Source organism: Nesoenas mayeri (genome assembly GCF_963082525.1).
Source record: "Nesoenas mayeri genome assembly, chromosome: 30".
NCBI lineage: Eukaryota > Metazoa > Chordata > Aves > Columbiformes > Columbidae > Nesoenas > Nesoenas mayeri.
The window spans coordinates 1,527,816-1,555,568 of NC_137564.1; the positions used below are offsets into that span (position 1 = coordinate 1,527,816).

The following is a 27,753-nucleotide window of genomic DNA, read 5'->3' on the forward strand; positions in this document are numbered from 1 at the left end:
CCGGGGCTGAGGGGAGCGGCCGCCATGTTGGCGGCGCGCGGAGCGGCGGCCGCGCTGTGACGACGCGGAGCGGCGAGCGCGGCCGCCGCCATCTTGGCTGGGCGACGCCACCGGGCGCCGAGCTCCGGGCCGTCCCCCCCGCGCCGCCGCCGCCGCCGCCGCCTCGGGGCTCCCCGTGAGGGAGCGGGGCCCGCCCGCTGCCGCCGCCGCCCCCGCGGTGCAGCCCGGCGCTGCCGGCCCGCCACGGGGGTCACGCGCGCGGGGTCACGCGCGGTGCCGCACGCGCCACCCGCCTGAGGCGCGGCCGGAGCCGCCGCCACTTGCCGAGTCACCGCCGGGCGGCCGCGGGGCGGGGCGGCGGGAGGGGCGGGCGGGGCCGCCGGGCGGGGCCTGCGCCGCGTCGGGACCAGTCGGCGGCTCCTGCATCCCGGGCTGCGAGCATCCTCCGGGCGGGGGCCGGCACCGCAGCCCGGCCACCCGCAGCGCGGCCCGCGGCGGGGCCATGGCGGAGATCACCAGCGTCCACCCCGGCTTCGGTGAGTGCGGGGCCGCGCCGCGCCGACGGGCCTTCCCGGGGGCGGCGGGAGAGGCCTCGCGGGCCCCGCGGGCCGCGCCGCTCCCATCCCTTCCCCCCCCGCCCCGACACGCACCGCCCGGCCCCGGAGCCGCCGCGGGGAGCGGCAGCGGCAGCGGCAGCGGGAGCGGGCGGGCGGCCCCGCCGCATGACGTGATGTCTGTGCCGGGCCGCGCCCCGGCCCTTTGTTCGGCGCTCCCCCGGGGGCCGGGGCGGCTGCGGCACCGGGGGAGGCGGGGCCGGGCGGGGGCGCCGCGGCGGGGACCAACCGGCCGGGCCGGGGAGACCCCAAACCTGCTAAATCATCCGAGGCGAAGCAGCTTGAGGAGCTGGAGCGAGTTCAGGGAAGGGAGCGGAGCTGGCGAGGGGCTGGAGCGCAGTGCGATGGGAGCGGCCGGGGGACCGGGGGAAACGGCCCCAAAACCCAAACGGCTGCTTCTCTCTGCCCCCCAGCACTGACTGCCCGTCCCTCGCACCATAACGCCCCTTAGTTAAGACCCCTCGCACCATAACGCCCCATAGTTAAGACCCCGTTACTGTATTTCCTTTAAATTCTGAAGTACTTAGTAATAATTCTCCATTTGATCATTTATCTAATGTGCAATATATCCACTTACCTTTTACGTTGTGTTTCCTGGAATCCAAGAGCCACGCGCCGTCATAATTTAATCATTGGCCACCATTAACCGTTAGGTACAATTGGCAAACAGCAGCTTTAAAAGGAGTTTTCAATCATTTTTCGTTCATTGCAAAATAATTCCGATCATCCAAGCTGGTTTTGTTTCAGTTAAATCAGCATCACATCAGAACAAAGATCTTTTCTACCAAATTGGAATAAACCAGCATGGTTCCGTCCTTTTTGAGGAGGAGACGCTGCGGTGCCGTTGAAAACGGAGTAAAGTGCTTTGGAAGTTGCAAAAGCTTCGCTAAAACTGGGTTTAGCAGGAATTCTTTGCCACAGAACATGATGGGAGCCAAATTGAGAGGCCGAGATGATTCGATGGGTCGCAGAGATTTATTTGGTGCTTTCTAGAATTGTCCGGTCGGACCTGCAGGAAATGAAGGTCCAAGAGCTGGTTCGGTGGGGACGCAACAGAAACAAAACCCGCGTTAAGATAAAGATACTAGAATAAGGAGTTTTCAGCATTTCTCCTTTTCTGTGTATCCTGTTTGCAGTACGGAATGAAGGCAGGAAAATCAGTTTTACCAGCTCTTGCCGGGGTTGTTATGACAATAATTGAATAATTTGGGGGTTTTCCCTTTCCTTATGGAGGCAGTTTGTAAAGAAAGAGCCGTGGGGCTGCATCTTGGTCAACCGTTATGAACAGAAAATAGCACGGTTGCCAGAAATGAACACAGTTTGTTATCATTGCTGAAGAACACGGGTGGCATAAGCTCTAGAAAATATCAAATAAGCCCCCAATCCAAATGTGGGATTTTGTGTCCGCTGGTTTTTGACGTTGGATTTGCACATTGAATTTTGGGCTAGAAAAAGGGGGTTTTATGGGTCCGGGTCTGTGGCTGTTTTTATCACTCCCTGTTGATAAAATATGGGGCGTTTCAAAAGGATGGACCCAATTCCAAAGACAGAGTTTGGTAACACTCTGTAGAATCGTGTAACATTTACAAAACGCCCATCCAGCGTTGCTGTGGCCACGCTGGTGATGCGGGAGTTTCATTTGGCAAGAGAAAGCCAAGAAACTCCCTATTGCAGCACGTGAAACGTCAGTCAAGCATTAGGAGTGTGGGAAAATATCCACTAAAGGATGGAATGTTTTGTTCCGGGGCAGCTTTGCTCCCCAGATCGTTGAATTAAGAGCAGTTAAGAACCGCGTCCCTTGTCTCTCCGCAGACGTCTCCCCAGTCGCCGCAGGTCTCATCGGGGCCACCGTGCTGGTGGTTTCCATCTCGGTCACGGTTTTTGTGTGGACATGTTGTCACCAGCAAGCGGAAAAGAAGCACAAAACGCCACCCTACAAATTCATTCACATGTTGAAAGGCATCAGCATCTACCCGGAGACCTTGAGTAACAAGAAGAAAATCAACCGCATGCGGAGGGAGAAGAACGGCGCTGCCAAGGAGGCCGGCAGGGGAAACCTCTCGGCAGATGCTGCCGAATCGGGTTTGATCAGCTCCGAAAAGGCTCCGGATGCGCCAAACGCGGCCCCGCGCGTGGAGCAGCTCCCGATCCAAGTCGATTACGGAGACGAACTGAGCCCAGATCAAAGCCTGACCCCGGGAGGGAGTAAAACGTCCTCCCCGTCCTCCCCGGGGGACGACGTGACGTTGGGCGAGCTGACCTTCTCGGTGGATTACAACTTCCCCAAGAAGGCGCTGGTGGTCACCATCCAGGAGGCGCACGGGCTGCCAGTGATGGACGAGCACACGCGCAGCTCCGACCCCTACATCAAGATGACGATTCTCCCAGACAAACGGCACCGGGTGAAGACCCGCGTGCTCCGCAAGACGCTCGACCCCGTTTTCGACGAAACCTTCACCTTCTACGGGATCCCCTACAGCCAGCTCCAGGATCTGGTGCTTCACTTCCTCGTCTTGAGCTTCGATCGCTTCTCGCGCGATGACGTGGTGGGAGAGGTCATGGTGCCGCTGGCCGGGGTGGACCCCAGCACCGGCAAAGTCCAGCTCACCAGGGAGATCCTCAAAAGGAACATACAAGTAAGTGGCTTCGCGTAGTTTTGACGCGAGACGTTGTATTTTATCCACTTCTTTAGATCCAGGAGCCTCTGGAATTTTTAACACTAAATCCTTGGCCATGAGACCCATTTTCCAAAGAGCTGCGTTCTCTTAGCGACGCGGTTCTCCCTATCGAATCGCGGTGGTTTGATAAGGCACGGCGGCTATTTAGGCCTAGAAACGGTGCATGTTCTAACCAACGATGCCGAGGGAAAAGGGAACGTCCCCGTCTCCAATAAAAGAGCTGAGGCGATAATGGGACATTTGTCTGCACAGAAAACCCCACGGGGAGCGGGAGCTTTATCTGCCCCGACTGCTTTAGACGCACAAACTGGTCATTATCTCCATCTGATTATTGCTGTCAGCTGGAAATAAGTGGGAATAAATCAACGTAGCGCAGTGTGACGCGATTCCTCTCTGTCTTGAGTCCGTGCAGATGAATCCACCCCAGATGAGCTGATACCTCATTTATTTTCTTACCAAGTTTATTTTTGCTACCCCCCCCAGCTTCAACACAAAAAGGGATTTGTGCTCACCTTAAAATACTGAAAATTGGTGGGGGCCAAAACCACCTTAATCAGGCTCAAACCTTCCAGAGGTCAAACCTCCTGGAGCTCAGCAGCTCCACGATCGCCCCGTTTCCCCCCCGCGCCAACGCCCTTTCCCTCGATAGCAAATCAACCTCATCTCAATTAGCGCCATCTCAACGGAGCTTAACGAACGCCATCTGGAAACCCAAACTAATGATCTTAATACGGCGTCACTCGTGGAAAGGACGGCCAGCAGGTTGAACGGAGGCAATCTGTCAGGCTTTTACCCTCGTCCTGCGCCTCCGCGGACTCGCTCCTTCTCCTCCACACAAAGCGATTTGATGAGTTCTGTTTGTTTTCCCCAGAAATGCGTCAGCCGAGGGGAGCTGCAGGTGTCCCTGTCGTACCAGCCCGTGGCGCAGAGGATGACGGTGGTGGTGCTCAAAGCCAGACATTTGCCAAAGATGGACATCACCGGCCTCTCAGGTAGAAGCTATTTTCTCCAGCTCTGAACGCCTAGAAAATCATCAGCTCCGGGTTTTCCAATGTTTTTTTGCCTAGAAGGGGAAGGCAGAAGAGCAGGGGTTAAAACAAAGGAGGAGAGGGAGTAAATCACATGTGTGGTACATGAAACATGTGCCCTTATCTTAATTTGAATCCCAAACCAGCATCCGCGCCCAGAGCTGGTTGATCCAATAACACAGTGAGGCTGATGCAAAAGTGAAGCGTTTGGTTTCAAACTTGCGTTTTTTTATTCAGTACGTCCCATAGAAATGTTTCCATCTGCAAGTTCTTCACATCTTTGAGGCTTTGTTGGCTGCTTCTTGAAACTGGGTGAAAATTCTTGCTTGTTAGAGGCGACAGGGAGAAGTTGTGGCCCGTTGGGCACTGGCTGCACCAAAAAGGGGCTTGTTTGGGATTTCTGGGATTAATGACAGGAGAACACACCAAAACCTGGAGCGAGCGGCCCAGACTTAGAGCAGTTTCTTGAGCTGGCCCAAGTTCAGCAAACTAAACTTGCTCTGTTATTTCCAGGAGCGTTACCGGGCTGTGTTCTTGCTTTATTTGTATTTTAACAAGTGTTTCTTGGCTGTTATTAGTTTACTTCTATTTCTGCAAGCATTACCTGGCTGTTATTAGTTTTATTTCTATTTCTACAAGCATTTCTGGGCTGTTAGGAGTTTATTTGTTTTCCCAGGAGCGTTTCCTGGGCTGTGATATTAGTTTGGTTTTGTTTTCACGAGCTGCGTTATTAGTTTCTCCCTCTCCCCGCAGACCCCTACGTGAAGGTGAACGTTTACTACGGCCGCAAGCGCATCGCCAAAAAGAAGACCCACGTCAAGAAGTGCACTTTGAACCCCGTCTTCAACGAATCCTTCATCTACGACATCCCGGCCGAGCTGCTCCCCGACATCAGCCTGGAGTTCCTGGTCATCGCCTTCGAGCGCAGCACCAAGAACGAGGTGGTGGGCCGGCTGATCCTGGGCGCGCACAGCGCGACGCCTGCGGGCGCCGAGCACTGGAGGGAGCTCTGCGAGAACCCCCGCAAAGCCGTGCCCAAGTGGCACAGCCTCAGCGAGTACTAGGCCTAGGACAGACTTCAAGCCGGGTTTAGCTAGGCCTAGGGCAGATTTAAACCTGGGTTTAGCTAGGCCTAGGACAGACCTAAAGCCAGGTTTAGCTAGGCCTGGGACAGATTTAAAGCCGGGTTTAGCTAGGCCTAGGACAGACTTAAGCCCGGGTTTAGTTAGGACTAGGACAGACTTAAACCTGGGTTTAGCTAGGCCTAGGACAGACTTAAGCCCAGGTTTAGCTAGGGCTAGGACAGACTTAAACCTGGGTTTAGCTAGGCCTAGGACAGACTTAAACCCTGGTTTAGCTGTAGAACAATTTCTTTTCATAAGAAGCAGCAACCTGATTGGTTCTCTAGTGATGTGATTTTTTGCAGGGCACTAAAATCCTAAAAAAAAGAGCGTTAAACAGAGGAAAAAAAACTACCACGAGTATATATAACAGTGTAATCACGCTATTGCATGCCTAATACAAACTGAAATTAGTATAACTACCGATAACGAGTCGCAGATTTTCATCCGATTCTCTGTCACTATGGAGTTGTGTTTGTGCCGAACTGTCTTTGCTGGTTTCACCACGACTGGCCTGGTTTTTCTGAGGCTTCTCCCGAAGTTGCCCAATTCTGCTGTTTCACCTCTGGTTTCTCGTTGGCTTTGCCTGCGGTGGGTTTGCTGCTTGGGGAGGAGCGAGCGCGGTGCCGCGGCGGGGGAGCTGGGATTCTGCACTAGCACAAAGGAAAATACAGGGAAAATGGCACTTTTCTTCAGAGGAGAAATCATTGCGGTGTCGGGCACCGAAACTCTTGTCGGCGCCACCTGCTCGTGAGGTCACAAGAGATTGGCGTTGGAAACGCAGACGCCAAACCCGCGATGTTGCTTTTGCGACCGTCAGAATCGGGGAAACGTCGCTTTACTGCATCCAATTTAACCCCGTCTGTGCGGGAAGGGCCCAAAACACCCGCCGTAAGGACGTTCAGTGTGAAACTCCACGTAGGGTCTGTTCCAATGGCACCACCTGAGACAGGAAAATATCTTGGGGGAAGAGTTTTTAAGTGAAAAAAATTACAGTTCCCTTTGTTCATCCTTGAGCGGGTTTGCGTTACGTTTGGTGTCGTAGCGACCCCAGACCCTCTCAAAACCGGAGCAAACATCACACTACAAAGTGTGGCACGTTCTTCTTGTTCAGAGTTTTGAGCCGGTTCTTAAATCGCGACCGATTTCTGAGGCTGGGGATGCGCTCAGTGTCACCTCCCGAGCGCCACGCTGTTCTTTGCCAAGCGCGACCTGCAGCACTCGGGCTCTCGACTGTCAATAATCAGTCGCTGGATTCCGTCCAGCGGGAAGCGCAGGCGCCCGTAACTTCATTTGGCTTCTTAGTACATTCAAACCAGGAAAAATAGGAAGATAATAATTGGCGGCAAGTAATTGATGATAATTATTTTTTGTAAACTGAGCAGAAATAGTTATTTCCAATGGAAATACAAAGCAGGAGCAAACCCACGCATTTTCAGCCTTCAGTTGCTTCCCGTCTGTGCCCCGTGGAACAGAATTTATCACAATTACAAAATGTTAAGCACATTCAGGACTCCACCACTGAATTTTAGAGCCCTGTTGGGAAAACGATCCTTTCCACCTTCGTTACCGATGAAAAGAGGCTAATTGAGCCGATCTTAATTGGGTTTCACTGGCCAGCACGTACAGCAGCAGCTGCTGGGAAGGCGAACACTCGGCGCTTTGTTGTCGCCGATGTTTTGGCGTCTCTTCCTAAGCAATTCTTTCTGCAAAGCTGAATTTTCCCCCTCGTAGCTGGTTATTCTCTCCAACTTCCTCCCAGGCCGCATCTTTTTAGCGACAGGAGCGGCGTTGGAGCTAAAGCTCCGATTTCTCGGCCTCTGTTGGTGCTTTGTCCATCCCCACCATGAGGATTCTCTGTTGGGGGGTCCCGTAGGTTTTCTCTTCTCTTCATCCTTTACCGCAAAGCAGACGCGTTTCCCTCGGCGCGCATTCGCAATCCCCGTTGTTGCACTAAAGCGACGGCGTTGCTGCAGTTCAGCGCCGTCACTTCTCCTCGGGACGTGCTTTGCAAGCACCGCGCGGGGCGAACGACCACGACCGCGGGCCCTTTGGTCTCCTTTTTGGTGTGAAAAGCGTGCTCAGGCTTCGCTGATCTCCACATTCCTTCAGTTGAAAAGGAAAAGATGAATTTCTTGTCAAGGAAACATGCTCAGGGTAAATAGATTTGGCTGTCGGGCATAGAAGGAGCTCCAACCCCCTTCTGGAATAATAGGGAACCGAAGATGTGCAGATTTCTATATTTTTAAAAGGTAAAATAGACAGTAAGTGACAGCGGACTCACTGTAAAAATCTCCCAGGTGTGGTTATTTACCTTGTGTCTTCTATTGTAAAATTAACTTGGACAGTTACAACTTTGTGTGGAAAAAAATAAAGAGTAAAAAAAAAAAGGCAAAGCCCGTAACGGCCGTGTGTGAACGTGCGTAACGCTGTACGCTGCTCCGCATCCTGTAACGCTATCTGTCTGTCGGCTTTGGTAACGCACATCGAGCGTGCAAATAAAACGTCAATCACTTCGGCGGCTGCTGTGCCCTGTGTGAGCGTCGGCAACGCGCACGGGACGGCCCCGCGGCCCCACAAACGCACACTCCCAATGGCAAAGAAATGAGAGCGTAACGGAATTCTGGCAAATCAACACATTAGCAGAGCATTAGCACAGATAGAAACTCTCGATGGTCTCCACAGCGTTAGAATTTGGTAGAGTTTGGCATGAATTCATGAGTTAAGTTTAATCTGAGTGAAAAATGCTAGAGGGGCAGAAAAAGGACCAAGATTTGGGCTTCGGAGGCGTTCCTGGATTCCCATTCCAAGCCCAGTTCTCCGGGAACACTTTTGTCCGTCTCACTTTGCGCGACACGCAACAATTTCTCCTCAACCGCCGCGACGTGGCCCCACGCATTGTTTCCTGCAGCTCCCGGCCAAGCTCTCGGCTGTTTCATTTCTATTGCTCATCCCAGCGCAGATTTTCGGAGTTGGCTGAACCTGCTCAGCCGGAGCACATGGTTGCTGATTATCTTTTACCTTATTGTGTGAGATGTGGAAGAAAATCTCTCTCGGTCGTTCTCTGCGCGGCCTCAGTGTCCAGCGCCCCAAACGGCCCCTTTCGGGTCTGAAACAGAAACAAAACAACGTGCATGAGGCCAAGAGAACGGGTTTGCCGAGCAGGGGCAGAGAAACGGGTTTGGGAGACTCTTCCAAAGTCAACACACCTTAGGACGTCGCTAAACGCCCAAATCCTATTTAAATAATCCAGCACCAGACTCACATCACACAATTTTTAGGTTTTGCACCACATACCAACTCCTATTATTGTTTTTTTCAAGCAAAATAACCGTTCTCCAAAATAATTTCCAACCGCACCCCAAGTTTTCCTCCTTCAGCCTCCCCAGCTGAACGACCTTCTCACCCATTAAAACAGCCAAACGTTTGTATTAAAAATTATATATTGTGTCAAATAAACCAACAGTTCCGTGTACAAATTTATATACATGACAAAAATAAACCTCTTTTCCAATAACACTGTGTAAAAAAAAGTGCTCGCTGCTGTTCCCATGGAGGAGTTCTGGAAGCAACAGGCTCAGGAAAGGCGCTGGGGACACCGGCATGGCGCTGGGGACACCGGCATGGCGCTGGGGACACCGGAACGGCGCCGAGCCGCGGAGGCACCGATGGAAAGGGAAGAGCGGCCGTGGGCAGCTCGCGGTGCAGGTCACCCCCACGTTAGCTGGTTCCCGTTAACGATCACGGAAAGCACAGGGAGAGCTCGTGAGTGCTCACGCAGTTCACGGAAAGGCTCTAAATTCTAAATAACCGGCATTTTTCTCGGCCTTTTTCAAGCATCCGGTGTAACACAGAAACAGAAACCAGCGTCGAGGTTCAGCTCGGCCACAGATCACAGCAAAAAACCTAAACCCCCTCCAGTTTTCGTCAGTTTTTCGAAATCTTACAGAAAAAATGACTCTTCAAAGCAACAAGCGCAGCATTTCCAGGCGGATCTCAAGCAAGAAGAAAAGCTGGAACTGGTCGATTTGCCATCGCAGCTCTCATGCCGACCCTTCTGGATGGAAACGGTGGGTCTGGGCCAAGCGACGCTGCGGAGTAGGTTTGTCATCAGTGGGATCAACCGTTACCAACACGATCTGAGAATAACAGAAGCTGCACCACACGTCGTTCACTGAACCCTCTCGCTCTTCCAACTGATTTGAGGCACTTCGTTCTCTGAAAAACTCGTTTTAACCGCGTCTGAGTCGCCCAGTTTGCTCCATTATTAAAAGCCAAAAGGGGAATGCCAGGCGCGTCCTCTCCAGATTCAAATTCTACAGCTGATGTAGTTTTAAATCAGCTCAAAAATATCTCTACGCACTTTTTAAAGCAAATTCTTCATTCCCGAGGCTAAAAGCTGCCCCTGCATGTGCACAGAGGGGCTGGAGCATCGTCAGGACCGCCACCTGCCCCGCTCATTAATTAATTCCTTCTGCCACACCGGCTATTGGATTTTTAAGACTCCACTGGAAGAATCTGAGCAGTGGGATATATCAATTCTGGGCCCAGATACCTCAGTATCAGTCATTATCCCTACTAAACAGTTATCATCGAATAATCTGAAATTACTACACTGGAGATTTGTACTTAACGAAGATACTGGCTCCTTTCAGGCAAGAACATCAACCAAAGGCAATAAATAAGCTGGCGCACCCTCCCAGGTGGGATTTTTAACGAGAAACACGTCAGAAAACTCGAAGCTGTGGTTTCTCCGGCACCGTTGGCGCCGCGCAGCAAAGGCCGCGTGTTCGCGCACGTGGGCAGCGCTGCCACAGGAACCACGATTCGCGTTTTCTGACTCGTTAACTGATCATTTACAGCAACTTGGACGAGTATTCCATGGCGCTTTGCTGGAAAAAATCTCTTCCATGAGAAGGCGCCAAGTCCAGCGCAGCTCTGCTCGGTGACTCCGCTCGGTGACGTTACCGCAGCCCGGGCCGCACGTCCCGGTCTGTAACGCCTTTAAGTTTCATTAAATCCTCACCAAGTCGCCTCTCGCGCTGCTCCGCGCAGCAGCAACGCTTCCTTGTGCAAAGAACTAGGCTAAAAACGTGATTCAGTTAGACCGGGGAGAACGTCAGCAATATTTGTACATAATTCAGCTTCCGAAGACAAAATTCCAAAGTGCGGGGACACAGACCTATCGGCGTTTGGAACCAGCCACGTACAAGCAACGTTTGCTGGATCTGGTAAAAAATGACAATGAATAAAAGTACAACTGTTACTGCGTCTGAAGTGAAGATCCAAGATGAAGGGAACAGCACTCGAAACATGAAGAACTGGTCAAAGTCACGCATTCCCTCAGCAAAGTCCCGTCAGGTTGAAAACACACTGTCAAAATGCCGTGGCTAAAGCGCTTTGGTTCCGAATGGCTGTTGACAGGTTCGGTTGGGTTTTGGTGGGAATCCTCTCCGTTCAAGTGACCGAATCTTTCTTCCTTCGGAACGGCGACTTCAGTCTTTTCCACACGCTGCTTTTAGGTTTGGACTTTTTCTCCATGGCCATGACGGCTTCCTTCTCCTTCCTGCGGATCTCGCGCACCAGCGCGTGGAAGACGTCGTCGATGTAATAGCGGAAGGCGGCCGACGTCTCGAAGAAGGGGCAGCTGAACTCCCGCGCCAAGGCGGAGCCTTCTTCCTTGGACACCTGAAAACAAAGGCAAGATTCACACTTAAAGCCAAACCCAGAAAGTTGATTTCTTGACCATTTCTTGTTTCTGTCCCGCACATCTGGAGCCTTTTTCCCAAGTCCATCTGCTCCAAACCGTTTCCCACACGGGAGTTACTGTTTCCTTAGGCTGGAAGGCATTTTCCTTTCTGTCCATTCTCCCCCAAACTCTCTGTTACTAAGAACCCATCTTAACACACTCACATCTGTCATTTGCACATGTATCTTTGTGGCTTATGGAACGCGACATCTTTATTAACAGAAGCTCCCTCCAGCAATTAAAAAAAAGCAGAAAAGCCCAAGAGCCGTTGGAACTCAAAGCATCAACTGGAAGACTTCACTTTTCTGACCGTGCTTGGTTATTCAACATATTCTGGGTTAAATAAGTACTTCTCTTGTTCAACTTATCACACACGCAGAAAAATTTAAAAAGGGACTTTGTATTAGTGCATTTTACAGCAGCTGCGGGGTCTCGGTGCCGCTCACCTGCCGCAGCTGTGCCAGGTCGGATTTGTTGCCCACTAGCACCACGGGGGTGTCGTCGGTGCGGCGCACGCGGTAGATGAGCTGCTTGAACTCGCGCACCTCGTGGAAGCTGCGCCGGTCCGTGATGGAGTAGCAGATGATGAAGCCCTCGCCAGCCCTCATGTACTGGTCCCTCATGGCTGTGAACTCTGCCTGAAAACACAGCAGGACGTTTCAATCCCACCGGGATTTGCTCAGAATGGGAAACACAAGGTGAATCCCGAAGCTGGCGCGCGCAGCTTGCGGTACCTGGCCCGCTGTGTCCAAGATGTCCAGGTTGGCGGGTTCGTCGTCAATCCGGATGCGGATTTTATAAGCGTCCTCTGCGAATTCACAGCACGGGGGAAAGAACAAGGTTGGGAAACAATTGCGATATTCATTAGTCCTCAACGCACAAGGAGAATGTTACAATAGAAAAACCTATTAATAGTACTAGTATTATTAGTAATATTATAGTAATATTACTATAATAGTAATATTGTAGTAATAGTGATATATAGTAATATATCTAGTGATAGTAATATAGTATATAGTAACGGTATATCGTAATAGTACTATAATAGTAATATTATAGTAATATAACTAGTAATAGTAACATAGTATATAGTATATAGTAATTAGTATATATCCAGTATTAGTAATATATTGATAGTAATATATCTAGCAATATTACTACACTCCATTAGTCTGGTCTGCATTTAATAACAAGCTCAATTTTCAATTGTTCTGGTGTGAGCAGAGAGCTGACCCACAGCAAGGAAACCAGGCTCTTCTTTCGGGACAGACAACTAATCACCACTTATCGGCAGCTTTTCATCCCCATCTGCCAGCACACAAACAAACACACACAGCGCGAGGCCTTAAGAGATGAGAAGAAAACCACGGAAGATCTGAAGTTCAGGATATGGATCCCAGTCCAGAACTCTTAACACCTTTACATGAGGAACTGAAGGGAACTGGGTCCTCAATTCGCAGCCCGAACGGAAAAGTTTAAAGCAGCAGATCCCACAGCAGTTTAAGCTGCTAAGAGAGGGTGCGAGCAGCAAAAAGAAAAGGTTTTCTTACCAATTGTGGGATCGTGGTCCTCGGGGAAGCGGTGGCTGATGAACTGCATGGTCATGGCTGGAAACAAAACAAATCCAGAGACACAATCGCACAAAGTCTCGGTAAAACAGACGCCACTTCGGCGTTCGGTTTATAACACGCCTGAGAACGTTAGTTCGCTAACAAGTAAAACATAAAACCATCCCCGGCGCAAAGCTTCAAAGAAACACGACAGATAAAACAGGTTAAATAACAAACACAGAACTACGCCCTTGTCCTCCGGAGTTTCAGAAACAAAGCTGGACGGCGCCAAAACGCGGAAGACGATGACACACCGAGACAGCCCCGGAACGCGACCCGAACCGGGCGCGTCTGTTCCGCAAACGGGTCACCGGGCGCCGCCGAAGCCCCGGACCCCCGGAGCCCTGAGGGGAAACCGGCGGCCCCGCCCGCGGCGGCGGCTCCGGGACCGCTTCACAACCCCCCCATCCCGTGGTTCCACCCCCGGCGGTGGGTCCCGTTACCCACCGCTCTTGCCGACGCCCCCGGCGCCCAGCATCACCAGCTTGTACTCGCGGGACTGCCCCGGAGCACCGCCCGGCCGGGCTCCGCCATCCATCTCCTCAGCGAACAAACCGCCGCCGCTGAAGAGGAGGGGGGAATAAAAGAAGAAAAGCGCGAGCAGCCGCAGGCTCCTGGCCGGCCCTGGAGAGCCGCCGCCGCTCCTTTCCTCCTCAGCGCCGGGCTCCTCACAGCGCGCCCGCCGCTCCGCAAAGAGGCAGCGACACCAAAATGGCGGCGGCTCCTCCGCGGCGAGCGACCGCCCGGCCACGCCCACCAGTGGGCGGAGCTTCCACGCCCCGCGCCTCCTTGAGGGGGCGGTGCTTCCACAAATGGGCGTGTACAACGTAAGGAGCGGGGCTTCCGCGGGTCCGCGCCAGCGTGAGGCTGGGCTATCACGAATGGGCGTGGCTACCGCAGGGTGGGCGGAGCCACAGCGGGAGCGAGCGGAGCCACCGCAACGCTGCATTGAAGCCACCCCCAAAAAAGCAGCAAAAAGAGCAAAAAACCCAGCATCTTTATACATTTATTTATAATGAAAGTACGGTTCTAATTATTTACAACACATAGGAAAGACAAATGTTTGTACAATGCAGCCAGTGCGCAGCAGCCACGCACATCCCCGTTTTTAAGGGCGTTTCGAGCGGTCCCAGAGCAGGAAAGTTCTGTTTGCAACAGCCCGCCCCGCCAAGAAAGCCAGTGGTGCAGTTCACGTCCATAAATCATCCAAAATCTTATTCCTCGGATGCAGTTGCGATTCCAGGCAAGAGCTGGACCCGGCTGCCGCTTTTCCTTCGTTAAACCGCCACGGAGCAAAAAGGGTAGAATCAGGTGAATTAATTAAGAGATGGGGAGTTCTGTCCTTCACAAGAAGGGGTTTGTCCCAAGTGCTGCATGGGGAGGAGTCCGGGGTGAGTGGAGGTCAAGTTCAGGTGCTACGGCACCGAGTTCACGGGGGACAGCGAGATGAACCCCCCAAAAACCAGCGTCCCCCGCCCCCGTTGGGCTGGAACGAGAAGTTGGGGGTTAGTAAAACCACCTTTTAAAGAAAAAACTAAGAAAACGAACAAAAAAGCGGCGAGTTACAGGAGATGCTTGAAGTGAAAACAAAAAAGTTTTAGGCAACGGGATCCTCAGTTTTTTCAGAATTACTGATTCTTTGTTGAAAGTCCGAATGGAGCTCAACGGGGCTGCAAACACTGGCAGAAACACCCCAAAAACACCCACAGGGGGTGCAGAGCCAGTTCAAGTTATCCTGGAAATACAGGAATCGCAGAGCGAGAGGCTCCTGAATTTCTCTTACAGCCCTGTCAGGACACTGATCCGAATATTGCGGCTTTTAATGGACAAATTCACCGCAGAAAGGAGGAGTTTTAAAACAACGGAGCCCTTTGGAGGGGGGACATCGAACCTTTAGCGTCTGCGGATGTAAGAACCGCGTGTTTGCAAAGTTCTGTGATACACGTGCATTATTGCTAGAGGGGGGAATAAGAAATCAAATAATGAATGAGAACTCTTCTGCTGCGTTTACGGCGCCATCCAGAACGGCATCTGTTGTTTCCCTCGCTGCTGGGAGGACGGGTACTGGTATCCCAAGCTCCATCCCTGTGAAAAGGTACTTGCGTTTTTGTGCCCGCCGTGCTCCTCCTCTTCATCCGACGAGTCCCCGGCGTACGCCACCAACCCAAAGCCCTTTTCGGCCGTTTTCATCTTCTTGGCGTGATGATCTAAGAGGGGAAAACCAAACAAAAAAATCCCCGCACCCCCCGCCCCGCAAAGGAAAAACAAAAATCAAAATTAAGCGCCCCAAAACGAGTTAATTATAAAAAACAAAAAGATGTTAATTGTGAATTGTTAGTTGGACACCGGTTTGAGGTCGCAAGGCCAATGGTCGCCCGGGTCGAGGCCACGCCAGGCAGAGCCAGCAACAGCGCGTGGGATCCACCAGAACCATGGAAGAGAACAGAGAGACGAGAGAAACACACAGAGAAAGGCAACGTTAGCAAACGGGCTCACGCGGCCGCGCCAGAATGCATCACGAGTCACGGGAATCTGGGGCAAAAGGCAGCTAAGAGGAGGGCGAGCTCTGGGGCTGCAGAAAACTACGGTTAACACGATGTACCGCAGACCTGAACGGCTCTGAGCGCCCCAGAGTTCAGATCGGTGCAGCTTTAGGTAAAATCATTCCAGGTTTTACCAAGTTGCGAATATCTGATCCTAGGAAAGGATGAGATCTGACAGCGCTGGTGACTGCAGACATGAGGCATGTCTGAAAACTCACACCCGAACCGCAACTCCCACCGAAACTCCTCAGCGCCTACAGAAATAGCGGTTTGCAACGTACACCCGCGCGATGTCTGCGTCAGAAACAACCCCAGGAGGTTCTGGGCCTGACCGATGGGCTGGAAAGACTTTAGTCTTAGTCTTTAGTCCTCTGCTTAACTAGTCTCATCCGTACAGATATTGATGGGAGTTTTAAGAGAAGCACCGTGTGTGTGACCACAGCGAACACAAGTGGTTGAGAGCAGACAGGACCTGCTTTGCGCTTCAATGGCCCCAAAAATTCACCTATTTAATCGCTGAGACCAGCGCCAACTGGTTTGGGGAAGGAAATGGGATTTCCAGGCGTGTTTCACCGGCCGCACTCACCGTGGTTTCCTGGCAAAGCCCCCGCGCCGTTCCTTTCCTCAGGCTCCGGTTTCATCCCAGTGACAGGAAAAGCTGGCGGAGGCATCAACTGCCTGTGCGAACCAAGGGAAGAGTCAGAGGGAACAGCAAACGCACTCGGGAGGAAAGAGCGAGGAAAGAGCGAGGAAAGAGCGAGGAAAGAGCGAGGAAAGAGCGAGGAAAGAGCGAGGAAAGAGCGAGGAAAGAGCGAGGAACACAGAAAACCACCCACAACAAACCAAGTTGAAAAGGAAACACAGATTCAAGCCGCCAAAATGAGCTTTTTCTGTGCTCTTATTGCCCAGCTCACCTGTCCCTCTCTCTCTCCTTTCCTGAGGAACTTGCTGCCTTCGACCCGGCCCCTTCCATTTCGCTCGGACTGGAGAAGCCTGTACCTAAATTAGTCATATGAATGGGTCCATGCTATGAGCAGAAAAACACACGGCATTAGCAAATCTACAACTACAACACAAGCTCCAGCTCCTTAATGATAACGACAGGAAACCCAACTAGCAGCAGAAACCACTAATCGGCATTGGTAACATGTTTTCTCCTCAAAATAGCGAGAGTGACGCGGTAGGAAAGGCCTGAGCGCTGATACAGAAGGGACCTCGCCACCTACTCCACCTTTTCGGGAGGTCTGGGCTGTAAAAATAGCTGCTTAGCTCACAAACTGACTTGTTATCTCCTCAATGGGCCAATTCTGAGCATCTCTAGACCTCACAGCATGGTAAACCCTGCTCAGAACGCCGGTATCAGCTCTGACAAAGGCAGTTTGCATTGTCTCCAGGCACGGCTTTTGTTAACGGTTCCGCCTGTGAGCGGAGCTTTGCAGAAACTCCTTTTTCATAAGAGTCTGCACAGCTCCAAACTGTTACTCAAATCAACTGTTTAACGCTGGCTATCTAAAAGCAAATGACATTAATGTCTAGTAAAACTAGGCTCTGGAAATCCTCTCAAGTGCAACCTGCAAGGAAGGGAAATGGGAAAACCTGGCAGTTATTGCACCTTCCCTCCCATCCCTCAGACCCACAGAAAAACCAAAACAAAACCTAATAAAACCTTCTTCTAAACTACGGAGTGACGCGTTATTATCATGTTTTGACCGCTCAAAGAAACCCGAGCGCGGTGTCAATGTTTCCCTGCCAAAGGAGGGACAAGCTCTCGCCAAATCAAGCGCGCTCGCAGCCCCCCCTGCGGCTGCTTTTGGGTGACAAGAGTGCGAGCGGCGATGCTACTGCACCTGGTAGCCCAGCAGCCCCGACTCCCGCTCGTCCGGCAGCTCCTCGGTGAAGCGCCTCTTCTGCCCCTGCGCCGGGGGCTGCGCCGGGGCCGGGGAACCAGCGGCAACGGGCGTCTTGACGGGGGCGGCGGGAAGGAAAGGAGCGTTGAGCGGACTCTGCGGAACAGAACACGGGAAAAGCCCGTCACGCGCATGGAAAGCATCAATTCAAGGTAGAGATTCATAAATGTGAGCAGAATAAGGTTTGCTCTCGGCAGAAGCGAAGTCAAAGGAAATCTGTAATTTAAACAGAAAGCAAGTGTTTTATTTATAGTGTTCCCACCTCAAACTAATCGCTAATTTTGGATGGAAAAGAGCTTGAAAATCATCCAGTCCAAGCAATAACTCACCCGTGTCCCTGAGAACCTCATCTCTGTGTATCCAACCCCTCCAGGGATGGCGACTCCAGCACTGCCCTGGGCAGCCTGTTTCAACACCCACAGCCCTTTGGGGAGAAATCACCCCAAATTAACAACCTCAACCTCCCTGGTGCAACTTGAGGCCGTTTCCTCTCATCCTGGTGCTTGTTATGGTACAAAAAAATTGCCCTAATGAAGAATCCCCCCCAGAACTACTTTGTTTTATCACCAGCAAAGCAGCAGCTTGTAAGCTGACAGTGGTAGGTTACCTGTGCGGTGCTGGCCGGGAGCTGCACCTGCGGGATGGGATATTGCGTGGGGACGGGCGGCACCGCGGCCGGGAGCGCGGGGAGGACGCCGGGGGCCATGGGCACGGCTGGGGGGGCCATGCCCGGCACGTAGGGCGGCTGCACCGGCTGCTGGGGCGGGGGCACCACAGGGTAGCCCCCCTGGTAGCCATTGGACGGGTAATAGGGCGGCTGCGAGGGGACGCTGCTCAGAGCGGCCGGCTGTGTGAAACCTGCGGGAGAAAGGGGGACACGGGTCACAAACGGGTCACAAATGGGTCGTTTCCGTTCAGTTAAGAGCCGCCAAAACATCTGATTTAGTGGCTGAGGGCAGATGGAGCTGCGGTGCTTTTCAGCAGGAGTTCCACAGGAAATAAACCGCACGGAACTCCGTCCGGACCAGAGCGCAGCTCCCAACACTCACCTGCTAAGGGAACGGCAGTGGTGATCTGATTCACAAACCGGGAGTACTCGGCGTGAACCTGCAAAGAATTAGAGAAGCAGCTGTTGACCGGATTAACCTTCACACATCCCATAACACCGGAAGGGGAATGTGATTATACTCTGCAAAAAGCAATAATCCCAACATAAAAACCGAAACAAAACCCCACTGAACACCCCACTGATCCTGCTGGATTTGGGTGAAATTCAGGGTAATCCCGCCCGGGGAATGGAGCAGCAAAGTCACTGCTCCACGAGAGACAAAACACTCAAAGAATGGAAAAGCTTCTGTATATTTTTCAAGAGATCTGGAACCCAAACTCCATTATCAATATTAACAGATTGTCTCACGGGATTTTACTCTATTCACATTAGAAATGTGGAAAAATTAATTTGTTATGTGTCCATGGGAGAGATTTTCTAAAGTGTTTTTGGTACAACAATCGCCATATGAAAAACGAAGCAGACAGCAGCAACAGCTGCAGCGCTCAGGACAAAAAGCAGACCCCTCGATCCCATCGTCAGCCAATCCCCTCACCCCCTTCTGCTAAGACTAAGAAACGTTTGTTCCCTGGACCAAGAATCAGACAGAAGGAAAAACCTCTCAGCGAATAAATCTCGTATTTTAAGAGCAACTCACGGTTTGCAGGAGATTCTCACACAGCTTTTTAGCGGCTGCCAAACCTTCCGGCTTCGGGTGGCTGGAAAGGTATTAAACACCTTATAAGCACCAATGTTTCCACCCAAATTTGGGTGTAAATAGCGCAAGAAACAAGCCCGGAACGCTGACTTGGTGAATGCATTTTGGATTCTTCCCTTAAAAGCTCAATATTGCAACACAAAACGAATGGAGCTTCACCACATCCAAAGAAAAGCAACCCCTTATGGGTTAATGCCGCTTGATAGCGCCGTTGGCACCTTTGGAGCTTGTGAGAACACAAATTCAGGTTCAACAACTATTCCATCTGCGGGAAGTCAGAACTCCCCACGTTCACGAAACACGAACTGGCTGCTCGCTGGGGTTTTCTTTTCTCCAAAACCCCCTCGTACCTGATGTAGATGTACATGGGCTCGAAAGCCTCCCTGCCCGACGCCGGCTCGATGCACCCCGAGCCTTTTCCCCGCAGAAAGACTTTGGCGCCCGTCTCCATCTGAATGTGCTGCAGGTAGGAGCAGCCGGGTCCCTCCACCTTCTCCTTCACGTTAAACGTGGGCACGGCGTGTTCCAGCCCCACAAACAGCTTGTCCTGGACGTAATGCATCTGCAAACCCAACAGGAAACCTTTAGTAGTCCACCCCAAGAATCAGGATGTTTGCTGGAGGCCAGATTTTGACTTTAGGACAGCGGAGTGTGGGACGGCGCAGTCAGCGCTTTGCTTTGCTGTAAGCAAGGCTGCTCTCTCCATCCCTCTTTATTTTTTGGAGGCCACTGTGACCCGAGTCTCACTCTTCAGACTTGGTCTGATTAGTGCTCCAGTTTTCACAAGGCACAAGAAAGTTATTTTTGATTTTTGGGGGTGTTTTCTTGGTGTTTGGGGTTTGTGCATGTCCTTGTTTTAGCAGATACCACACTGCATGTATACTTCGTAACAGGTACATCTTGTAAATCGGTGATATAGGATAAATTACCGACTCACCCCGGACTGGAACGGTGGTTTCTGGCCAACGGCTGGAGACAGCTGGGTGATGGGGGCAGGCTGGTGATAGACGGTGACGGTGGCGCCGTTGAACGTGGGGCTGGAACCCGTGGCCGCCTTCACCACCCCGTTAGTAATGATCTCTTTAATTCGGTTCACAGCTCCTGGGGGAGAGAACAGCAACACCAGTTATATTCAGTCCTTGTCAAGCGCTGGGATTAACCAGATTGTGAAATGATGTTATTTTCCCTTGCTCTGGGACAGACTGACGGCAATAAGATGATCACAACGGACGGACACGCGTCAAGGTTCCTTCTCCGCTCCCACCCCCGATAATCCTGACGCTAAAATACGTAGGTGGGCAGATTTAGCCCAAAACCTTTTAGCAAAAGCCAGAAACATTGACATTAACCCTGGGCAGACTTTGCAGCCGCACGAATGGGTGAATGAACACGTGCAAACGCTGTTTTCTGGCTCTGGAAATCAAGAGGGCGGCTTCAAAGCTTTGAGAGGCACCTGAGGGCAAACATGCGAACTGCCCCACAGGACGGACACCTGAACACTTCGTCATTTTCCTTCTTTCCTTTCCTGTGATGCGATCTCAGCGTGTTACCGGGGAATAAAACCCCTTTATGGCAAAAAATGGCAGAAAAAGCACAATTCTTTGCACACTTACTGTCAACCAGTTCCCGCGTCTGCCCCTGGACATGAAGATACAGAGGACGATCTCTGGAGAGGAAACGTCAAATATGCCGTTAAACCCACAGAGAACACACAATGGATTCCATCTCATTCTATTAAGGCATCTAGACACATAAACCCTCCCATAAAAGTACAGAATACTCTTCAAATACGGAAATAAATACTCATTGAATATCACAGTGCTCAGTAAGCAAAGCTTCCCACTGAAAACTGAAATGACACAGAAGATATTTGTTACGACTTATTAAAGTTAAATCATTGAAACTTGTAATTTACTTGTCCACAGGAAAGGTTAATTAAGTAAAAGCACCGAGTCTACAAAATATTGGCCATCTTTGTAATTGGAAAGTCCAATTACAGAGGTCCAGAGAGGACCAGGATAGCGGGAAGAAGTTTAGCACAGCCTGATCTGTCACACTGTCTGTCTATCGGGGTCTTTTATTCACCCTGGTGGTACTGCAGGGGTACGACTGTACCGTGGGGGCAGGAAAGCTGCTCTGCGGTCAGCAAATCACAGTAAATATCAGAAAAACTCCACCATTCGCTCTCTCTGGCACCCAAAGGTGACAACGCCCGCGAGAAACAAACCCGAAAGCCCAGCAGCTCGAAACCAACGAGAGAAAACAAGAATACAAAGTAAAGAATACAAACCCAGGCCCCACTTTGGCTTTCTCCTCCGCAGTCATGAACCTCCCGCGCGTGGACACGGCCGCTCCGCTCAGGCGGCTGATCTGCAAACAGGTGAAGAAAGTCGGTCAGGAGCTCAGCGATCGTGAACAGAGCACACGCAAAACCAGCCAGCTAGTGAAAGCTTCCATGTTGTACAAAAGGACCGTTAAAAAGTCATTAATGAAGCGGTAAGAGAAAGAATGGCGCCTGTTGAAGGGGACCAGCTGTGCTACCTCATTGTGTGATGTCATATTGAACAAAGCTGAGAATTATTTGGGTTGGAAAAGAGCTTTAAAATCATCGCACCCAAGCGTTAACCCAACGCTGGCCCTGAGAACCTCATCTCTGTATTTCAACCCCGCCAGGGATGGTGACTCCAGCACTGCCCTGGGCAGCCTGTTCCAACACCCACAGCCCTTTGGGGAGAAATCACTCCAAATTTCCACCCTCAACCTCCCCTGGTGCAACTTGAGGCCGTTTCCTCTGCTCTTGGCGCTTGTTCCTGGGGAGCAGAGCCCGACCCCCCTGGCTCCAAGCTCCTTTGGGGCAGTTCAGAGAGCACAAGGTCTCCCCTCAGCTCCTGTTCTCCAGCTGAACAAACCACTCAGCAAATTGTCTTAGAAAAGACAACGAGTTTTGTAAAAAGAGGAAACAACCACTGAACGTCACTTAACCCAACCTCTTCTAACCCGACAGCGCCAAGCGTAGCGCCAAGGCGGGCAAACAAGCGCGAAGCCCGGCCGTACCTCGTCCTGGGTCTGTCCTCTCGTCAGCAGGTTTCGGCACGTGAGGGGGACGTCATTGATTTCAACCTCCGCCACCACAAGGTCGTCTTTGCTTTTACTCGCCGCCGGACCTTTCCCCAGCGCCTGCAGCTTCAAAGAGAATCATTGCAAGAGAGCAGAACGCAGACATAAATGATTTAACGAAGATGCAAACTCTGGTTCTCTAGAGGTGAATATCCTTTCTACTCTCCCTTTTCAGCTGTTCAACCCAAAAGCTTTCCAAATATTAGCAGAAAGCACATTATATCTACTACTTAATAACCAACTTCTTCACAAGCTTGAGCCCAAATAGAAACACTAGTTTTACCTTCAGCACATTTTATTATATTAAGTAATCACTCTATTCTATAAATAAACAGATAAATAAGCAGTAAAGCTGCTGACACAGGAACAGAAGCAGCTTACACTTGAATTACCAGCTCTGACAGAAATCCGTGAGCCTAATAAAACAAGAATAATAATATAGCCTAAGAATACAGACGAGCAGCAGGACTGACCTCCCAGCCCCGCCGCTCTTCAGAACCATTTTTAAGGATGTTTTCCCATTTTTTGTTTGTTCTATCCTACTGCATGAAGCGAAGCTCCGTCATTTCCCATCTCCGGGCGAGCTATTCTCACAACCGCAGGGCGCGTGTCTCCAGGAAGCAGACGCGACACCCACCTTGTCGGCCGTGCTGGGCGCCGGCTTCAGCTTCCCCTTGGCCATTAGCATCGCGTTGATCTTCGCCGCCACGGCCGCGGCCGCATCCAGCGCTCCCGAGGGGGCTGCGGAGCTCTCGGAACCCGCCACGGCGGAGCCGCCATCGCCGCCGCCTGGAAACGGGCGCCCGGGCAGCGGGGCCGTGCCGGGGAGCAGGAACGCGGGGGCCGGGCCGGGCTGGTCCCACTTACTGCGGCGTCTGGGGGAGAGAAGAGGGGTCAGTGCTGGAGGCCTCAGACCTGCGGGGCTCAGGCCAGGGGGGGCTGGGCCCGAGGAGGCCGCAGGTGCGGCCTCCGCAGAACCGAGGGGTCTCAGACTCGGAGGGCCAAGGGGGGGTCGATCCTGGGGGTCTCAGACCCGGAGGGCCAAGGGGGGGTCGATCCTGGGGGTCTCAGACCCGGAGGCCTCGGGCCAGGGGGGTCTCAGGCCCAGTCACATCAGGCCTGGGAAGGGGGGGGATGTGTCTCAATCCGGGGGGTCTCAGACCCGGAGGCCTCGGGCCCGGGGGGTGTGGGGCCCGGTCACCTCAGGCCCGGTCACCTCAGGCGCGGAGGCCTCGGGCCCGGCCGCCTCCCCACCCGCTGCCCCGCAGGACTCGCAGGCCCCGCCGCGCCCCGCGGCCCCGCCGCCCCTCGCCCCGCGGGCGCCCCCGCTCCCCGCTCACCCGCCCGGTCCCCGCTCACCCGCCCGCGCCCCCCGCGTCGCGCTGCGCTCCGCCACCCGCTGACATGGCTCCGGCCCGGCTCCGCGCCAGCCGCTGCGTCATTTCCGCCTTCCCGGACGCCTCCGTACGCCCCTTCCGGCCGTTGCCATGGAGACGCGCGGCAGGCGGAGGGCGGCCCTGGGGGCGGCAGGCGGGAACATGCGCGTGACGCATGCGCACTGTCCCACCCGCCGCGGCGTGGCGGGAGTCAGGCCCCGGCGCATGCGCAGTGCCCCCTGCCGGCCGCGAAGGGCGGTGAATGTGCCGCCATGTTGAGCCCAAAAGCAGCTGAATTTTCCCCAAACTCTGCTCCGAGCCACCCCTAGAAGCCAAATTCCCGCCGCTGCACACGTGGCTGGGCGGTGTGGAGCAGAGGGGCTGCAGAGGTGCTGGGATTCTCCCACTGTCCAGCTTCACTTCCAAACAAAGGGTGGTTGTCCCAAAAAGTGTGTAACTGAGCCCGATTTAGCACACGGAGATATTATTATTGCAGAGTTGTGCGCGTCTGGATGCTGGAATGAGGCCAGCATGCCAGAAAGTAACAGCCATTACATACAAAACCTTATGACCATGTTCACACCCTCAAGAGCCAACTGCTTACACGTTTGTATCATCATTTTAGCGTATAACGAGCAATATTTAGCTAAAGGACGCTTTATCCAACAGATACGTGTTTTAAAAAGGCTCGACTAATTGTGCAGGCTTCAAAATGTCCAAAGCCGGGAGGTCAGTAGTGTCTCTAGTTCCTGATGACATGTTTTCCAAGCCATTCGTGTCTTCATTAGAGGAGCAGACTGACCTAAAACTGAGAGGATTTACTTCTCTTTAGGTTAATAATTGTCGATGGGATTTACCCCTTTAAGTGGCAATGGGAACGAGGCACCGGGAGCAGATTTTCTGGGCTGTACAGAAGCTCCTGGAGGCTCTTTGGGCTCTTTGTTTCGTGGGTAAAACCGTGGCGCCTCCGGCCATAACGAACGCCCCGTTTTCCTCCCTGTGGTTCAGCGCTGAGCCGCAGGTATCACCTTATCTCTGGGCACTGTTGGTGCCATCGTAGACTTCGCTTTGAGGACTTAAAGCTCAGTTTCACTGCCTGAAAATCCTGCCTGTGGCCCTCGGAGCAGCGGGCAGGGCGAGCGCAGTCTGCTTGCTCAAAAGGCAACCGAGAAATGTCCCCTTGGGAAATGGTGTTTCCAGGGCTCTCCGAGGCGGGAAACGTCTCACACAGCACATTTTCCCCTACAGCTTCAGCGTGAGCAGAGGCTCCTCGGTTAATCGGTTTATTTTGCACAGCAGCGGGTCCCCAAGCTGGGCGAGGGGTCGCGGACCCTGCGCACATCGGCTGCTCCAAGAGCGGCGGTGGAACTGCTCGGAAAGCCGAGGGTCCCGGCGCCGGGGGGCTTAGAAGATGCAGCGCTGGGTGGGTTTGGTGGGGTGAACGCGGCTGAACAAGGGGTGCGCCCTGTCCCGCTGCTCGCCGGGGAAGAAAAGGCAGAGCTTGTCCAGGAGGTGACCCGGCCAGAAGTTGTTGTCGCTTGACTGTTGTTTCTTATTCCTCCGAAGGGACCTGTGGGAATAAATGGAGGGGAATAAAACAAAGAACAAAATAAATACATAAGAGAGAAAAGCACAATTCGCAGAAATAAAATTCACTGCTGCTTTGGTAAAAGTGAGTGACAACAGCAGCGCTCCGGGCTTCCCGGCGCTGGGAGGTTCTGCCCGAGCGTGTTGGTCCCGATGAGACGCAGCTGAGGCCGCGAATGCCGGCGTGTGAACCTTCCTGACACTTGGACGTTGTCGTATCTAAATACATCAATTGGGATAAACACACAAGATCGTGCTCTGCTTTGCAATGTTTTTTCCTCTCCAAAAGGTTCTCCCGCCGCCAGCCGCACCTCCAATTCTGGGCACAGTTTTGGGCCCCTCACACCCAGAAAGCCCTTGAGGTGCTGGAGCGAGGCCGGAGAAGGGAACGGAGCTGGGGAAGGAGGGTGAGGTTGTTAATTTGGGGTGATTTCTCCCCAAAGGGCTGTGGGTGTTGGAACAGGCTGCCCAGGGCAGTGCTGGAGTCGCCATCCTGGAGGGGTTGGATACACACAGATGAGGTTCCCAGGGACACGTTTAGTGCCAGGGGTGGGTCATGTTTGGCCTCCACGATCTTGTGGGGCTTTTCCAACCAAAACGCTTCAATGATTCTATACAAACCTCTTTTTCGCCTTCTTGGCCTGGCTGCGGGATTCCCGTCGCGCTCCGGAGCCGCTCCGGGCTGCGGAACCAGCGCCGCCCACGCCGTAGTACCCGCCGGGCTGCCTGATGCTCCGGTCTCCTCCGGCGCTCGTGGTCCTGTCTCCGGGGTGCAGCAGTCCTGCCGCAGAGCCAGAGGGGACGGTCACAGCCCGCCCTGCCACCAGGAGCCCATTTCGGCTCAGGTGTTGCAGGCGCAGCTCAGCCACGGCTGTTCCCGGACGCGCTGATCCCGACCTCGCACCTGCCCCATCACCACCAACTCGCCGGGCGAGCTGCCGTCTTGGTTTAACCAAGCAGAACCCTTGGATACATCGATGATCTTGCTGCTCCGAATCAGCCGCAGCCCCCCGGGCGCCGCAAACGCCCCATCGGCAGCACCCCCGCCATTAGTCCTGCTCTCGGGCTTGCGACGAGCCACCAACTCATCCGATTTAGCGCCTTGGCTTTACCTCTCTGCAGCGCTGGCTCGGTAATGCGAACGTCACGCTCCCTGCACCGCGCGGAGCTGCCCAGGTAGCTCTCAAGAGCTTTCCTGCGGTACCGGTCCACCAGTTCGCCCAGGTCGGTGGCCGCGGTGCAGGGCAGGCAGTGCTCGGCGACGGGGCCGTCCTCCCACCCTGCCACGCGGCTCTTCTCGTCTTCTGTGGGGCCGTCTGTGTCCTGCGAGGGAAGGGCAGGTCCTGGTGAGGATCTGGGGGTCCCGGAGCAGCTGCGTTCCCTGCACAGGAGCTACAGGGAGGGATTTGTCTCCAGAGTGTGTGCAAACAGTTGCCAGGCCACAGGGGAGGCTCATTGGACCACACAGAATGGGAAGAAAGGTGATGGAGCAAGAGGAGAATGAGAAAGTAGTCTGTGGCGAGACATGGGAGGTGAGGAGTATCTAAGATTGCAACCAATCACGTATTAGCTAAAGAAATGTAAGCAGTGCGTAATCTAACTGTAATTACCCACGTATAAATAATGCAACTACAAAATCAACGGTTTAAGACTATATAACCTGATCAAACTTCTCTCCTCTCCTCCTCTCCTCTCCTCTCCTCTCCTCTCCTCTCCTCTCCTCTCCTCTCCTCTCCTCTCCTCTCCTCTCCTCTCCTCTCCTCTCCTCTCCTCTTCTCTCTCTCTCTCTCTCTCCTCCCCCCGGTGTCCCTGAGACCCTGCGATCGCTGTTACCTGTTAATGTGGCGCCAGCTGCAACAGAGCAGCGCCAACGCTGTTTCCCAGGCGATTCCGTACTTACGTCCAGGCTGTTGGCCGGGGCCGCCTCGAGAGCCGCCCTCCTGTCGGCCTTTGTTCTTCGCAAGTATCTTATTTCTTGGGCGCTGAGGGAGGGTTTGTTCCTCAGCCATTTTCTAACGTCCCCTAAGCTTTCCAGCTCGGCTCGAAACTTCCTCCTGGCCTCGGTCCAAGCCATCTGTAGATATTGTCCTTCATCGGAGCTGCACTCCTCCTCCTCCTCCTCCTCCTGGGGCAGCTGCAAGACACAGCACAGAAATCACAGAAATCACAGAAATCACCAACTCACAGAAATCACAGAAATCACAGACTCACGGAAATCACAGACTCTCAGAAATCACAGACCCACAGAAATCACAGACTCACAGACCCACAGAAATCACAGACTCTCAGAAATCACAGACTCACAGAAATCACAGAAATCACAGACTCTCAGAAATCACAGACCCACAGAAATCAGACCCACAGAAATCAGACCCACAGAAATCACAGACTCACAGAAATCAGACTCACAGAAATCAGACTCACAGAAATCACAGAGCCACAGAAATCTGTGGCCCGGGCTGGTTTTTAAAAGGGAGCAGCTACTCTTGCCACACGTGGAACAAAAATAATGTGACGTCTCAGGGACCTTCCCAACTCGGTGCTGCCCCCAGAAAACAGCGCCCTCTTCAGGCTCCGCACCTGCGTCCCCCGCGTCCCGCCGCCTCTCCCCGCTCGCTGCTGGGGCGACGCGACCGCTCCTGCCCTTCTGTTCTCTT

At 53.0% G+C, this 27,753-nt stretch overlaps 3 protein-coding genes across 13 annotated transcripts; 1 reads left to right on the top strand and 2 right to left on the bottom strand.

Annotated features, from left to right (window-relative positions):
- Positions 1-161: 161 nt before the first annotated feature.
- Positions 162-5,663, top strand: SYT11 (synaptotagmin 11). The gene is made up of 4 exons (XM_080361219.1): positions 162-536; positions 2,427-3,250; positions 4,164-4,284; positions 5,074-5,663. Exons 1-4 carry the CDS (start codon positions 503-505, stop codon positions 5,382-5,384), a joined length of 1,290 nt encoding a protein of 429 aa, XP_080217345.1. The 5' UTR covers positions 162-502; the 3' UTR covers positions 5,385-5,663.
- On the bottom strand, positions 4,235-13,521 carry RIT1 (Ras like without CAAX 1). Of its 6 annotated transcripts, none has more exons than XR_013923428.1 (7): positions 13,248-13,521; positions 12,741-12,797; positions 11,925-11,998; positions 11,637-11,828; positions 8,945-11,129; positions 8,463-8,550; positions 4,235-4,355 (listed from the first exon to the last, which is right to left on the bottom strand). XR_013923428.1 is itself a non-coding variant. In XM_080361222.1 (5 exons), the coding sequence occupies exons 1-5, from the start codon at positions 13,336-13,338 to the stop codon at positions 10,899-10,901; spliced, it is 645 nt and encodes a 214-aa protein (XP_080217348.1). In that variant the 5' UTR covers positions 13,339-13,521; the 3' UTR covers positions 8,573-10,898. The 6 variants fall into 6 exon arrangements, 1 of the variants encoding a protein (XP_080217348.1); XR_013923430.1 differs by lacking the exon at positions 4,235-4,355 and adding an exon at positions 7,418-7,547; XR_013923431.1 differs by lacking the exon at positions 4,235-4,355 and adding an exon at positions 7,590-7,678.
- Positions 13,522-13,796: 275 nt separating this feature from the next.
- KHDC4 (KH domain containing 4, pre-mRNA splicing factor) lies at positions 13,797-23,575 on the bottom strand (the record flags this gene model as incomplete). Of its 6 annotated transcripts, none has more annotated exons than XM_080361016.1 (14): positions 13,797-15,007; positions 15,930-16,021; positions 16,258-16,370; positions 17,191-17,346; positions 17,858-18,108; positions 18,300-18,357; positions 18,957-19,017; positions 19,367-19,578; positions 19,954-20,117; positions 20,630-20,682; positions 21,307-21,386; positions 22,071-22,199; positions 22,771-23,008; positions 23,493-23,575. In XM_080361016.1, the coding sequence occupies 14 exons, from the start codon at positions 23,573-23,575 to the stop codon at positions 14,808-14,810; spliced, it is 1,890 nt and encodes a 629-aa protein (XP_080217142.1). In that variant the 3' UTR covers positions 13,797-14,807. The 6 variants fall into 6 exon arrangements, 5 of the variants coding, with proteins under 5 accessions (XP_080217142.1, XP_080217143.1, XP_080217144.1 ...); XM_080361017.1 differs by having other exon boundaries at positions 22,071-22,193; positions 23,493-23,557; XM_080361018.1 differs by having other exon boundaries at positions 13,797-14,286; positions 23,493-23,557.
- Positions 23,576-27,753: the final 4,178 nt, after the last annotated feature.